This window comes from Rhamphochromis longiceps, linkage group LG4 (assembly GCF_057381845.1).
Source record: "Rhamphochromis longiceps isolate RC_006_pf linkage group LG4, R_longiceps_female_GT1.1, whole genome shotgun sequence".
Taxonomy (NCBI): Eukaryota; Metazoa; Chordata; class Actinopteri; order Cichliformes; family Cichlidae; genus Rhamphochromis; species Rhamphochromis longiceps.
This window is the reverse complement of record NC_140560.1, coordinates 1633899-1650141: the sequence shown is the minus strand read 5'-3', so window position 1 is coordinate 1650141 and position 16243 is coordinate 1633899. Positions and strand designations below refer to the sequence as shown.

Here is a 16243-nt window from a genome sequence, read left to right as displayed (position 1 = left end):
GTCCCTTTGCTAGCTCTTCCTGTGACTATGTCAGTAACTTAGGTGTATTGCTGGATAGCTTGCTCAAACTCGATAAGCAAGTCAGAGAAATGACAAGGCATGCAAGGGTTGCCACCCTTGGCTAAAAAAAACAAAACTATCAGACAATCAGAGACGACTTATGGACCTCAGGTTCAATCCAAAGGCATACAGTAAAAGAAGATCTACACTTGTAAGATTTGTATTTTTGACTTTTAATCAACTTTAAAGTTAACAACCATTAAAGGAAGCTCAAACAGGACTCCTGTTTGAATGGAAGTCATTGGCGAAGGCTGGGGAGCTTATCCAGGAGATGGCCCCTGACGCCTGAGAAACAGCATATGACTGCATTTAAGAAAGGGAGTGTTTCTAAAAATAGAATCTCCTGGTATAAAATTGTTTGGGGAAAAAGACAGGAAGAAGATGATGAAGGTTTTGTGAGAAGAACATGATTATGTGCCTACAGAGACACATGTAGGTAGCAACATCAGACTTGTGGAGAGGATTCCCTGCCAGAGGAAGTTGTGGAATGTAAGGACTATAGTCAGGGGTGCACATAAGTGGTCTGCAGGTGCTTCACATGTCTTAAAACATAATTGCCAATAATCATAGTTTGTTCCTCAGTAGGTATGGAAAAATAATTACAGATGTCAATTGGATGGTAGTTTGCTGGGGGCTTTCTCTGCACCCTTACTCAACCATCCTGTTTTCCTAGCTGCTCAGGAATCCTGGGATAACTGTACAGGATCAACAGGACCCCAAGACCATACATCAGGAATTCAATGGGGATGTGGCAAACAACATTAGAGACTAACTGAAGGCCAACAGCACAAATTACTATCAAATGCGGGATTTACCAAGAAGATGCTCTGTCCCCGCTGCTGTTATAGGTCTGAACCCCCACAGCCAAATTAACAACTTGGCTACTGGAGCAATTGTCAGCCACCTCCTCTACATCAAGCTGTATGCCATGAGTGAATCACATCGATTCACTGGTCCATACCACTGGGATCTACAGCAACGACATCAGAATGTCCTTCGGACTGCAGAAGTACAGTTGCATGGTAACTAGGAGAGGGAAAATAGTGGCATCAGTTTAGCTCACTGCATTGACCACATTCCATATGGCTGAGAACCATATAATTATGATATAATTATTAATTAATAAATTCATTTTCTTTTGGATGTGATATTTAAACAACTATTTTTATTGTTCCAGAATTTTCTTATTGGTATCTGCTTCAACAGTAACTTACATTTATTTTTATATCAAGAAAAGTACTTAGCTTAGAAATGGGCTTAGAAATGTCAGTGTGTTTAGCCTGTCAAGGGGATTAATAAAACTAAGAAATAAAGAAACAAAACAAAAAACAAAAAAAATAGATGGCCAAATTTAATGTAATTTGGTAGAGAAGTGGGGCATGGATCAACAAAGCAGTGTAGTTTGGTGTAGGTCTGGTCTTTGTACCAAGAAAAAAACAACTGACATAGGACACGGGTCTTTAAACTCTATGGGTGTTTGAAATGATTTATTTATATATAGAACAAAAAACCTTAAAGATTCTGCAATGAGAATATAAACAGTCACAATAGAGCTTTTTTAAACACAAATAGTCACCTTGTGATGAAATGTGTGTGTTTCAGTTTAATGGTAAATGGACTGATTCTTATATAAAGCGCTTTTCTACTCTCCTGGAGTACTCTATACAACATGCCACATCCACATTCACACAAGCACTGTCTTCTATGCTTTTAAGTGCTTTCTAACTACCATTCATACACATTCATATTCAAATGGATGCATCAGAGAGCAACTGGGGGTTAGTATCTTGCCCATAGATTCATTTATTTATTTATTTAGGACAGTGCATGTTAACGAACATAAATGTAAAAAAAAAAAATTACATGAATGTAAACATACCAGATTATAGCCAAGGGCTAATTTCCATCTGTTGTCCTTAAGCATAAAAATAGACATAATAATTCATAAAAATTCATCATTCATTCATAATAAAAACTCCATCACCAAACTTACACATACACACCATTCTGTTCCCAAATAAAACATTAAAACTATACAACTTATACAAGATATTTGGCAGGATATCCTTGGGGATATCTAGGGGTAGCCGGGGATCGAACTACCAACCTTCCAATCAGTAGATGACCTGCTCTACCTGTGGAGTGAAACAATTATGTGAAAAACAATAAGTACAATGTAAGCTCAAAACAGCAGGGAAGTCTAGATTGGAATAATAGTAGTCTTACATAGTACAACACAGCAATGTCTAATGCATGTTGCTATGCTGTGTATACTATTGCTGTTCAGACAAAAAGAAGCAACATGAAGAGGTTGCATTACTGAACTGTGTTATATTCAGGATTCTAAAAGAAGGTGAAGATCTTCCTGCTAAATACAGTGCATGTATATACTTATAATAACTAAACTGAACTGAACAGGTAGTTTTACCAATGTTACCAGTTTACTGAATGATTACTGCAATTATTATGCAGGCAAAAGGCCTCTGCAAATACCAAGTCAATACCAAGTCAAGAACACATATCAATATGTTGTTCTTGTGCACCTCTGTTCACTGATGAATCACCTTGCAGGCTTTTAAATTGTCTTTCTTTTCAATTTTTACTTCAGTAAATAGGACCCTGGTACAATGAGTGCTCTCTCTCCCACTTTTTAAGAATCAATCCTTCCCTTTGTCTTTTCCTCACTAAGAAACAAAGCAAACAGCCTTCTTGCTCGAGCTTTTAGTGTCTCTCTTTCTCTTATCCAGCTGTCTGTCTTCCAGGGACATTATGCACCACTAGGAGTTGTCACAGATGAACTATTTTAGGGAAGTGGGTAATGGGAGGTGTATGTCATGATGTGTGTGTTTGCTTGTGGTGTAGCTACAAAGGTGGTGGTAGTACTATTACCTTATGTCTATCAAAAACTCAACCTGACACTATGTAAAGAGGGGTGTCATTTACATCCTTAACCTTTTTTCTTACCACTCCTGTGCTCCTTCTCTGTTCTTTACCTCTCGCATCTTTTCTTTGCTTTAATCTCTCCCATCATCTCTCTTTTCTTCTCTTTTATTTTGGCTTAAAATATCTATCTATATCTATATAAAGTGTACACTTACAAACCTGTCAAACCTGCATTTGGTAAATGGCCTGCATTTGTATAGCGCTTTACTCAGTCCCTAAGGACCCCAAAGCACTTTACACTACATTCAGTCATCCACCCATTCACACACACATTCACACACTGGTGATGGCAGCTACGTTGTAGCCACAGCTGCCCTGGGGTGCACTGACAGAGGCGAGGCTGCCGGACACTGGCGCCACCGGGCCCTCTGACCATTTGAAACGTTGGCTACCATAGCAGTACAGTATTACAGTCCATTTTTATGGACTACCAAATTTTCATTCCTATTTCTTATCTAAAGATTGCTACATGTTTCAAAAATGATCAAACCAAAATTTCTAGACAGTGAAGACAGTGAATCTCAGTGAACTGAACTTTGGAAATACCTACTAGGGTAACAGAGTTTTTAAATTTCAGCACCCCTAAGTTGTTATCAAAATGTAAAAGTTATTATTAAAAATCAATAATTCTCCCTCCAAACCACAAAGTGGGAGTGAAATCTTTCCATCAATCCAGATCAAAACTTCTAGACACAAATGTTTGAGTAGTTTCAAAATGACTTAGAACCCCAACTTACAACTCATACAATACAAAAATCTCCACAGAATACACGATACAGGACAAAGGATGCTCCTAATGGGTCTTGCAGACACAAAAATATGCACCCACCGCACGGGCAATTCCATTGAGAACGATATGCATGTTATGTGGTCTTGTATGCCTGTCCATATTACATTCTATGACAAATACTTTCTCTCTCTCACACACACACACACACACACACACACACACACACACACACACACACACACACACACACACACCAAAATTGTATATCTGCTTGTGTAGCGCTCTATAATTTGTCTTTTTGGTGCTGTATATCATTTGAGTGCACTTTATTACAAGGCAGCAGATGGAGACCCAGCATGTCTGTTTACTTCACCCTCGACTTTCCCCCCACCTCCATTCTTTTCTCTCTCTTTTTCCTATTTCTCACTTTCTTCTTATTTTTTGCCAATCTGGCCTTTACCCCATCTGCTATCCACTACACAATAATATAAATAATAAAATACAGTAAATAAATAAAAGTGTACACTACAAAGAATTCAGACCATAATTCTGCTTGCTGGACAGGACAGGTTAAAAAATAATAACAAATAAAAACATTTTATTTTTCAACTCACTTTTGTCTTCCTTCTGCTTCTCTCATTCCAGAGGTGCAGCACCAGTCTACAGGCATCCAGATCTGATCACAAGCTGTTTATAAAGTGGGGTCATGATCAGAGATGGGCAGTAACGCGTTACAGTAACGCGTAATCTGATTACTTTTTTCAAGTAACGAGTAAAGTAAGGGTTTACTATGGCAAAAAAAATTTGTATGATGGATTATGCAGAAAAAATAGAATTGGTCTGAAAGATCTATCGCTTTATCACCTATTCAGGTTGTAAATCATGTTTTTAAAAAGTAACTAAGTAACTAAGTAATTAATTACTTTTGAAAATAACTAATCAGTAAAGTAACAGGATTACTTTTGGGGGGAAGTAATCAGTAATTAGTTACTGATTACTTTTTTCAAGTAACTTGACCAACACTAGTCATGATAGAAGTCCCACTCTGAGTGACAGTCTCTGATATAGCTGTTTTGTCAGAGTCTCAGTCATTGTATTCTCATCAGTTGCTGCAGGCCTGGAGTATCTGCCCAGGTTGCAGGTGACGACAATTCAGACATAGCAGAGTCCTTTGCTGTGTTGTGATGGACCTTGAAGAGACGCCCTCTTCTGGGACAACTGCTGCCATCAACCATGACCTCCTTTTATATACTTACATATATATTTAATTTCTTTTTTAGATTTTTTACTTTTAGATTTAGATTAATTTATTTATATTGTATTACTCAGATGGCAAATCAATGCACAAAATCACATTCTGATGTGCACTAACTGGTGTGTGTTATAAATGAGAATAAAGTAGCTATTCTATTCGCTTGTGCTGAGCTAACACTTGTGGTTGAGCAGGGAGTAGTCCTATTGCTCAATAAGGCCGTGGATATGTCTCTGCATTTAGTCAGGCAATTGTGTCTCATGAAATGATGAATGATTTCAACTCCTACTGACCTTGGCGCTACTTAGGACATGTCCATCACATTCAGACGGCTCTGATTTCACTTGAACAAAACAAAAGCACTCACTTCCACTGGTACTTGTAGAATGAGCACTCGGTAGCTTTCTTATGATGCTGCTTTGTTGAACGTGTATCCAGCATGGGTTATAACAGCACAACAATGGGTGTGGCAGCTAAGAGAAGAACTGCACATAGACAGCCCTGCCGCAAAGCATGTCATGGTGGCGTAAAGCCGCAACGCCCACCCGCTCGACACAGGCAACCCAGTATATGACATCTCCCCCCCTTTTCATGTTATTTCCAATAACAAACCCCAAATAGAACAGCAACGACACAATGATAACATGTGACACTATAATAGCCTCTGGGCGGTTCTCTTAAGGACCCGAGCACAATTGGCTTACTGTCGGCCTGAAGGGCAGTGTCCACAAAACAGGACTTATTAAACATGGTAAACCTTTAAGGTAATTAACTCAACCAGGTAGCAGCAGTATTGGTTGCAGCTCAAAACACAAGTGCAAAACAGCAACAATACAGCATTCCCACTCCCCGGTCCTTCCTTCTCTCCCATTACCCCAGTGTCTACAGATCCAGCCTGTTGACTGGCTTGCGTACCCGGCCGCACCTCCTGCGTAACTGATCCGGTACGTCGCCGTGAGTGGGTGCAAGCGTTGGGGCCAGACTAGGGGCCAAAGGTGGGGTCTCTGGAGTGGACACACCAGCGCACTGAGAAGGCAGCTCCTCAGTGTCCACAGTGGGTGTTGGAAGGGGCTGTGGCATAGCCCGTGGAGATGGTTCGAGGCGAAGATGGCGGCGGTTCCATCGCAGCACCGCACCTTGGGGTGTGGCAACGAGATAGGATGTCGGAGAGACGCTCTCCTAGGAGATGATGGCCGGCATTGCCCAAGCCTTCTCCTGGTCCAGCTTAGTTAGGACAGCATCCCCTGGATGGAGTGGAGGTAGGGGCTTAGTACCATGGCGGCGGTCGTAGTAGAACGCCTGCTTGGCCTTCTGACCAGCATCCCTTCGTTTAACCTCTCTTTTGTTGGGCCATTTAGGTTGAAGATTCTTCTCCAAGGTAGGCAGGGTTGTCCTGATCTTCCTCCCCATAATAAGTTCCGCTGGGCTGAAGCCTGTAGTGGTATAGGGAGTAGACCTAAAGCACATTAGTACTATCAGTGGGTCATTGTGCCAGAGGATTTTCTTTGCAGTCTGTACTGCCCTCTCCGCGTGACCATTTCCCTGTGGGTGGTGGGGACTAGACATTCTGTGGGCAAAATCCATCTCTCTCGCGAAGGCCTGGAACTCAGAGCTGGAGAACTGAGGGCCATTGTCACTCACCACCTCGTCAGGGATCCCAAACCTAGCAAAGGTCGACTTCAGTTTCTGAACAACTTGGCCACTGGTAGGTGCAGTATTTCCAGAAAACGTGAGTAGTAGTCCGACACAACAAGGTAATTATTCCGCTTGTGTTCACAGAGATCCAGGGCTATCCTTTGCCATGGACGATCCGGCAAAGGTGTGGAGATGAGCGGCTCCCTTGTCTGTGTTGGCCTCTGTGCCAGACATGTGTGGCACTGCAGCACTGCATTCTTTAGCTCAGTGGAGAGCCCCGGCCACCACACAGATGAATTAGCCCTATCCCTACACTTGGCGAGGCCTTGGTGCCCTTCATGTAGTTTGTGTAGAATGGCTGTTCTCTGTGACTTTGGAATGACGATTCTGCAGCCTCGTATAACCAGGCCGTCAGCCTCTAATAGCTCGTTTTTCACTTTCATGTACGCTTTAATGTTCAATGGCACACTAGCTCCGTATGCAGGCCAACCCCTGCGTATGTACGTAATGACAGTCTGTAGTTCAACATCCGTTGCAGTGGCTGCTTTAATGCTTTCCATTCGGCTTGGGGACGCTGGAATGCCCTGTAACACGGTGGCTATGTAGCAGTCCACTTCACTGTGAGTGCTAGTGTCATCCTCAGCCCGAGTCTGTGGACTTCGTGACAACGTATCGGCGATGACAAGCGTTTTGCCAGGGACATAGATGGCCTCCGGCTTGTACCTCATGAGCCTCATCAGGAGGCGTTGACACCTCAATGGAACATTGTCAAGGTCCCGGCTATTGACCAGGGGCACCAAAGGTCTATGGTCGGTCTCAAGCCTGAAGCGATCTAAGCCACATAGATACTTATCAAACTTCTCACAGGCCCAAACACTTGCCAAACACTCCTTTTCGATTTGTGCGTAGCGTGTTTCAGCCTCCGTGAGGCGTCTAGAGCAGTAGGCAACAGGTTTCCACTCTGCACCATGAAGCTGAAGCAGCACAGCCCCAAGCCCGTAGCTACTGGCATCGGCAGATACGGCTGTGAGTCTGTTGACGTCATAGAAGGCAAGAACAGGTGCTGATGTAAGCGCTCTCTTTATGTTCTCGAAGGCTGCCTGCTGTGGGTGATCCCAGGTCCAACTGTTTTTGCTTTTAAGCAACTCGTACAGTGGCTGGCATACTGTGGCAAGAGCAGGAATATATCTGCCCAGGTAATTAACCATTCCTAGGATCCGTTTAAGCTCTTGCACATTTTCTGGTGACGGCAGCTGAAGAATGGCGTTCACTTTCTTAGGGTCTGGCCTGACCCCAGAATAGTCGATCAGGTGCCCTAGGAAGCGAAGCTGGCTCTGTCTGAAGGAGCACTTCTCTCCTTGAGAGCTTCAATCCGGCTAACTCAATGCGCTGCAGCACCTTCTCAAGTCGGGTGTCGTGTTGTTCCATGGTGGCCCCATAGACCAGGATGTCATCCATAAAGACCTCCACACCTTCTAGCCCCTCTAAGGTCTCCAACATCTTTCGCTGAAAGATCTCTGGTGCACTTGTTATCCCAAAGGGCAGCCTATTTGGCAATACCTGCCAAATGGCATGATGAATGTCGTTAGTTTGCAACTCTCGTGATGCAATGGGAGCTGCCAAAATCCACTGGCTGCATCCAGCGAGGAGAAGACCGTTGCCCCACTCAACCTGGACATGGTTGCCTCAGGGGTAGGCAAGATATAGCGCTCTCTTTTGACAGACTTATTCAGTTTTGTCAGATCGACGCAGATCCTGGCCCTTGCTGTGTTCTTCTTCAAGACAGGCACCATTGGGGCACACCATTCGGTAGGTTGGGTCACCCTCTCAATGACACCATTCTTTGTAGTTCCTCCTTCACTTTCTGCAGCATGGGGAAAGGCACACGGCGTGCCGTATACACTGCGTATGGCACAGCATCGTCCCTTAACTGAATTTTGACTGGCTCAGTTTTTAGTGTTCCGTGTTCACCGTAAAGTGGTTGGTTCCTGGTGGGTGTGATCGTTGCTTCATCAATTCTTCTCACCAGGTTCATCTGCACTGACAAGGAGCGGCTGAGAAGGTTGCTAACTCTGCGTCCACGAACCACATACACCTTGGATAGGTAGTCTTTGCCTTCATAACTTATTGTGGCCTTTAAGTAGGTCACGAGCAGTTGTCCAAGCATTTCACTACATATCGTACTGTGTATGACTGTGTACGTGACAAATAAAATTTGAATTTGAAGTAGCCGAGACATAACAGCTCTCCTCCTGTACTGAGCCTCCCGCATCTCCCTGCAAGCTGACCTGCGCTGCGACCTCCTCTGACTGTCTGACAATCTGGGTCGTTTGCGCCAACGTGAGGTCCTTCATCAGCTGTAGCCTGCGGGAGAGGTCCTTGTCTTGTATCCCGACCACAATACGATCGCGGATATTTTCCTCTTTACATGCACCAAACTCACAGTGCTCTGAGAGGTCATACAGGGCTCGGATAAAACTCTCCGCCGTTTCACCTGGCCGCTGGACACGCTGGTGAAAACATGCTCTCTCATGTATAATGTTCCTCTGCGGGAAAAAATACTCGTCGAACTTCCTCATTACGACAGCGAAGTCGTCACGTCTTTCATCGGCGGCGAAGGTGAGTGACTTGTAAATGTTCTCTGCTTCATTTCCCATCACATAGATTAGGCAGCTCACCTGTACTTGTCCTTCGTCTTTGTGGAGTTTCGTTGCGATCCTGTAGCGCTCGAAACGCTGTTTCCAGTCGGGCCATTCCGTCGGCTTATCGAAAGGGAAGCTTGACGGGGGATTAAACTTAGCCATTCTGTTGTTTTCTCCCTTATGGCGTTATTCCGGCGATGGTCCGGGTCACTTCTGACATCATGTAGAATGAGCACTCGGTAGCTTTCTTATGATGCTGCTTTATTGAAGGTGTATCCAGCATGGGTTATAACAGCACAACAATGGGTGTGGCAGCTAAGAGAAGAACTGCACATAGACAGCCCTGCCGCAAAGCATGTCATGGTGACGTAAAGCCGCAACGCCCACCCGCTCGACTCAGGCAACCCAGTATATGACAGTACTTTGCTTATGTGTTAAGTCTATGCTGTTTTGGGGAGTTTCATGAAAGACTGCAGTTCCGTGTTGGCTCTGTTGCCATTCTGATTTGCTGGTGGACACAGGAATCTACCACTAGCAACATAGCATGCCACATCACTGTGTGTTCCAGTCTCTGTGAAAGTGTTAGCTACGGGCTATGTGACAGGGTGTCTGCAATGATAAGAGTATTTCCCAGGACATGCTCCAATACTGGACTGAATCCCAGGAGCCTCATGAGAAGATGTTGGTACCATAGTGGCACATTGTCCAAGCTGTGTTTGTTAACGAGAGGTACCAGTGACTCGTAGTCTGTTACACATTTTAAACTGAGCCGGGCCACTAAACTGTCAGACTCTTTGCACACCCACACACCCACCAAACTGAACGTACTGAACGTAGCATGTTCTGCTCATTACTCAGATTTCAGGAGCTGGTCTGCAACCTATTGCTATTCACCTGTTTCCTGCTGCTGATGCGAACCCACAGGCTACGGGAAATCTAAAAGGAGTTGGAGAACTCACCTAGCTGGGGTTTTTTGTTACAATGTGCGCTAGCTTTGGGTTGCTCGTCCTGCTCTTTCCCTAATGATGCCACTAAGCTGTCCAATGCAATCAGGGGGAAAGCGCTGGCGTGGGCTGAGGTTTTTTCATTTATCATTCCATTTCTACCTTCCCATATGAATGAGCTGAGAAAGAAATTTGCTCACCTATATCTGAGGGCAGTTTAGCTAAAAGATTGTTTGATCTATGCCAGGGCATCCGCAGCATAGCTGAGTTCTTAGTTAAGTTTCAAACTGTGGCCGCCACAGCGAGCTGGCCAGATAATGCATTACAAGGAGTATTTCTCCAGGGTTTAAATGATCAGATGAAGGGCCAACTAGCTTTCTACAACAACATTCTTACCCACATTGTCCATTATTCCCTCCAGACTTCATTTATGTATCAATCCTGCTCCATCTTCTTGCATAATGACTTGGAAAAGTAATTTCCTCTGCTTGCCTTTGGGTCTCACAGGTTGAACTTTTCCAGAAGCAATTAAAAGCACAGTGAACTTGTCAACATATACTGATGTACTGATGCTTCAGCTTCTTCCACAAAGGTCCACTGGCCAAAATGTAAAATATGATGGTTTTACCATTACCAGCTGGGACCTGCTCTACCTCCTGTAGCTTAGGAGCAAGCATTTGGCAACAATGGGAAGCAATTTCTGGAAGAACTAGACTCTGGAATGAGGTTAAGGGGAGGGAAACAGCGAAAAAAAAAACACTGGGGAAGAGAGCCAGAGATGAAAGTTAACTAATGATGAAATGCAGAGTGATGTATAAACTGAGAGTGAAAAGAGGTGAAGAAGAAACGCTCCAGCATCATGGAAAGCCCCCAGCAGCCTAGGCCTATTGCAGCTAATTAATGCATGGCTCAGGGTCACGTGATCCAATCCTTACTATAAGCTTTATCAAACAGGAAAGTTTTAAGCCTAATCTTAAAAGTAGAGGGGGTGACTCCTGAATACAAACTGGGAATATGTTCTGTAAAAGACTATGTTGAAAGCTAAAAGCTGTGCTTGCCATTCTACTTCTTTATACCAGAGGAAACCACAAGCAAGCATGGGCCAAAGCATGTTTGGCCCATATCCAGGAGTAAAGGTAGTTTTTTGTGTTGGGATAAAGGTCATTACTAGGGGTGGAGAAGGACCCTGTGTAAACCTCTCATAAAGATATGTAGTGCAGCTCTCCAGAGGACAATGGTGCAAGGGACTGTTGATACAAAAAGACACGGCACATATAAATCCAAAAAGGAAGGAAGCTGTTGCATTTTCTGCTATGCTGAGGAGACACTGCAATACCCTTGGCTTACCTGCCTCAGGCTGGCTTCCGTTTTAATATGTTGAACATCATGAATGCGTTCAACATATGCAGTAACATGAAGTTTTATGAATGGAAAGCTGGACCAATGAAGGGTTGGTTAAGTATCAAAGGTGCTTTTCTCTTTTCCTTTCTGTTCCCGTCCTTTTCTTTCCTTTCTTCCAATTCTTTTGACCCACAGAGGCTAATTTAGTTACCAGCTCCAATGCATGTTATCTCTAATAGTATACATCACTGTCTGTCCTTACCTTTACTACAGGCCAGTAGTGGGGCTGGCCCAGTAGTTTAACAATAGCTGGGACACCATAGTGCAGACGCACGGCATTCTGGGCTAGCTCGGCATCTTGGTGGCGGGAGGTGAGATGCCGCAGGGCGCAGACCGCAGGTTCAGCAACATCCTCCTTCTCGCCAGCACGAAGCACAGCATGGATCAATGCCTCCACTCCACCATACTGAGTCACCAGCGTCTGTAGGAACACATGGGGAACAGAAATCTGGGTTTTTCACCATGAAATACAAATGTGAATCCACACATCAAAACAAAGACAAGTAAACATTAAGTTACATCGCTTTGTTAAACTGACGTTCTTTAGAATTGAAATGTGTACACAGCTGAGGTGTTCATGACCACTGTGACACAATCACACATGAACAAATAAAATCTGTTGGCCGTTTATTTAATCTGATATTTTTAATGACTTTGGTTGGCAATAAGAACTTAAGAATTTCAGGAAATATTCATAGTAGTATGTCTTCATACTACGCCAGCATGCGTAAAAATGGATTTATAAAAGCCCAGAACATCGCACCTAAGCTTGTGTATATTGTACAATATGCACAAGCTTCTGCTCATTTAGAAAATGATATTTGCCAGCAGTGTGTTTTGTGTATTTTAAAACTTGACTGCATGTCTGTGGACTGTGGGAGGAAGCCGGAGTATCCGGAGAGATCAACCCACGCAAACACAGGGAGAACATGCAAACTCCACACAGAAAGACCCTGGTCTAATGTTGGAACTCAGAACCTTCCTACTGTGAGGTAACAGTGCTAATCACCAATCATTGCGCCGCCCCACAATACGGAGAACAACTAATAAACTCTGAGCCTGTGAACAAAGACAGCAGTGTCTTTTTTAAGAAGTTGAGAAATGAAATCTGGAGCTTGTTCTGTATACTGAATTTTAAAACAAATCCTAAAAACTATTTGGAGCCAGTGTAAAGAATATAAAAAAGAAGTAATGTGAGCTTGCTACAACGTGTTAATAGTCTGGCTGCAGCACTTTCTATAGCTTGAAGGCGTGAAAGAAACGATTAGTCCAAGCCGGGCATTACCATTATTTAAATGCAATGACATAAATGCATGGATAATTTTTTCCAGGTTGGCTGATGAGACCATATGTCACAACTTAGAAATGTTCCTAACTGAAAGATGTGAGTCGTATTACACCAAGACTTCGAATGCTGAACTTAGTTGAACAAACAAAAGCAAGAGCCTGAATGTTTCTAAGATATATTTCAGGAGGAGCTACAACCATGGTCTCAATGTTGTTGGTGTTTAAAACAAGATCATTCCTAGAGAGCCAGTTGGTAACTTCTGTTAAACTTCTGTTAAACAAGAGTAGTCTTGTTTAATAAGTGAAGTGAATTGGATAGGCTGTCCACACTAGTGTAGACTAGTGTGGACAGCCTATCCAATTCAATTCACTCATTTATACAGCACCAAATCACAACAGTTGCCTCAAGGTGCTTCATATTGTACGATAGACCCTACAACAACACAAAGAAAATAGAGAAAACTCTAACAATCATATAAGCCACTATTAGCAGAGTTGGAAAAGGTACAGATATTCTGTACTGAAGTAAGAATACTCAAGTAAAAGTTACAAAGTAGAGGCTCTGAAATGTACTCAAAGACATTTGGAGACATTTTTGTGCAAAGCTAACTGAACCTTGTGCTATATTAACATTAAATAAAATAAAATTAAATAATATCAGATGGGAACTGAATTCAACAAGATGTCAGCAGATGTTTCACGAGTTCTCCTGGGTGATTTCCATCCTCTATACTGACACTACGCTGTTTATGATGTCTTTTTCCCAGATGGTATAAAGTTGGTATGAAGGTGGAATTAGTCAGTGGATCTAAGGATCATCAAATTCATATGAATCTCTCCTATATTTGATGTAACCTCACTCTGACTCATGAAACCACAGCCACTGTGCACCAGTCACACGTACTTTTATTTACTTAAAGACAGTTTGTGTGTTTGCTGATGTCTGTTGAGCTGATAGAAACATTGCAAAAAAGTCACTCCCTTTATGATCACTCCTCTTTAGTTGGACTTGCTAGATGCCGAAGTACCACATTCTGGTGTTGTGGCAAAAAAAAAAAAAAAAACACCACTTTTAACCCATGACTTTAGCACACACCATCTCTTTTTGTGTGACATCCTCTGGTGATTAATAAACAAACTGAATTGCTCTTCATCTGTTTAGTCCTAAATCGTGTTGATGTTTGGAGGCTCACAGTAACAAAATAATAACTTTCCCCAAATGTGCTAAAGCAAAAGTAACAAGCCTGTTTTGAAAATGTAAGAAGTAGAAAGTGCAGATATTTGTTTAAAAATGTAGGAAGTAAAAGTAAAAAGTAGCCAGGAAAAAACTACTCAAGTAAATTACAGATACAGTTTTCAGGTATCTGTACAGTTAAGTATAAAGTATTTGTACTTTGCTACTTCCCATCTCTGCCTATGAGCTAGCGCTTTGGCAACAGTGGGAAGGGAAAACGCTGCACATTTTTATTTATTGGTTTACACTTGTGTTACTAACCTCTTCTCAAATAACATAATTATTTTCAAAACATTTTTCTTGCTGTTTCTTACCACCCCAGTCTTTTGTTGCCCTGTCCCAACTTTTGAGAGATGTTGTTGCCATCAAATTCAAAATTAGCCAATACTTTTTAAGAAATAGTGAAATGTCCCAGTTTAAACATTTGATATGTTTTCTGTGTTGTGGTTATAATAAAAAATATGAGTTCATGCATTCTGTTTTTATTTACATTTTACACAGGATCGCACCTTTTTGTTGGAACTTGCAGCGTTCTAGAAATCCTTTACTGTTACAACACTTGTAAGTGGTGGAAAGTACTCCTGACAGAAATGGTGACATCATAGATTTTTCTTTTACTCCAGTTCAGCGTTGCGTTAGGGCTAGAGCCTGTCCAGCTTACAATCTGGACAGGCCAACATACTGGATGTGTATGTGAGTGTTTGTGTACCTTAAGACATTAAAATTGTACTTGTTTACATGTTAGTTCCATGTAGTCTTGAAAGTTGTGTGTCTGCCATCTCATCATGGTTACCTTGTTGCGTGAGTTATTGCATGTCAGGTTGGACAGAATGCCGGTGGCACAGGTTAACATGTTCACATCATCTGAGCCCAGCTGAGTGACCAGTATCTGCAGCAGACCATCTAATCCCTCCTACAGAGCAGAACCAATAGAGATAAAGAAAGGATCAATCACAGCAGAGATGTATTGGAACAAAGTTAAAGTACAAAATGTCCTGGGATAAATACATTTCTATACATTTTATGGAGCAGGATGTCTAACCAAACAAGTATCACTAGGTTTTTTTCTAGGCATCAGTTGACAGTCGTGATGTTATTAAAACTTATATAAATATAGTAATCTTCTCCTCCTTCTCATGTCATATTTAGTATATTCTGAAAATCCAAATGGATTATTTTTCTCCTAATTGTTGATCATCATGATTATTGCTCCATGAAGCAGTTGTGAAGGCAATTGTGGAACATCAAAGTACTTTTCCTGTTCCAATCCGCTGAATGAGCTAGTTTGCTAACTGATATTTTGATGGAAATTTATTACATGGTGCTTGAGGATTGTGTGTCAGTGGTGTGAATGTCATAGCTAGCAAGTTAAGAGCAACTGTTGAACTGCACTAACTGAAGTGACTTGCAAATGAAATGATACTTACATACCTTTTCTATTCTGAGCACTCAAAGTGTTGCATATCTAGAAGTTACCGTTAGGATTTTGTAAAAAATGAAAATCATCCACAAGGCCAAGATTGCACCATTTAGGGTTCTGGGTTTTAAGGGGATGTGTTGATGGGATATTTTGTCTATGCGCTTGATATTGCATGAACCAGCTTATATAAAGTCATCAGTATAACTAATGACCAGCGATCATTTGTTTTGGCTTCTTTATCTTTACATACACACGAGTGACTTCATGTCATCACTGTACCTGTTTGGTTGCTGCGTCTGACAGATTACGGAGTGTCCACAGACAGTTCTGGATCAGACGCTGGCTAGACCCTGTAAGATGCTGCCCCAAAGCCTGCATGCCTCCTGAGCACACATGTGAACATATGGTTACAGAACATGTAGCATGTTGCGCTAAGCCCACAGTATATTCAGCAGTAGTTACATACCAGCTTCGACTATAGCTGGTTTGTTGCTGGGGCAGACAGACAGCACTTTAAGGACACGGCTTGTCGTCCAAAGCAGCTTCTCATAGTTATAGTTTCTCATGATGAAAACCAAACACTCTGGACCCCCATTGGCTAGAATAATCAGCTGACAAGAAACAGGAAGTAGGAAGTGTTGATTAGGTATTAAAGAAAATAAGTAGACCAATAGTCTCCTTTCCAGCTCCAGGGT

General features: G+C 42.4%; 1 protein-coding gene across 1 annotated transcript in view; it reads right to left on the bottom strand.

Annotated features, from left to right (window-relative positions):
* The window catches only part of LOC146670762 (junction plakoglobin a-like), a 125649-nt gene that overhangs the window by 13888 nt on the left and 95518 nt on the right, over nt 1-16243 (bottom strand). Inside the window, exons 8-11 of the mRNA XM_085402832.1 lie at nt 16015-16159; nt 15828-15931; nt 14922-15041; nt 11810-12028 (exon numbers count right to left, since the gene is read on the bottom strand). Of these exons, the coding sequence (XP_085258958.1) occupies nt 11810-12028; nt 14922-15041; nt 15828-15931; nt 16015-16159 (588 nt within the window). The remainder of the gene's footprint in view (nt 1-11809; nt 12029-14921; nt 15042-15827; nt 15932-16014; nt 16160-16243) is intronic.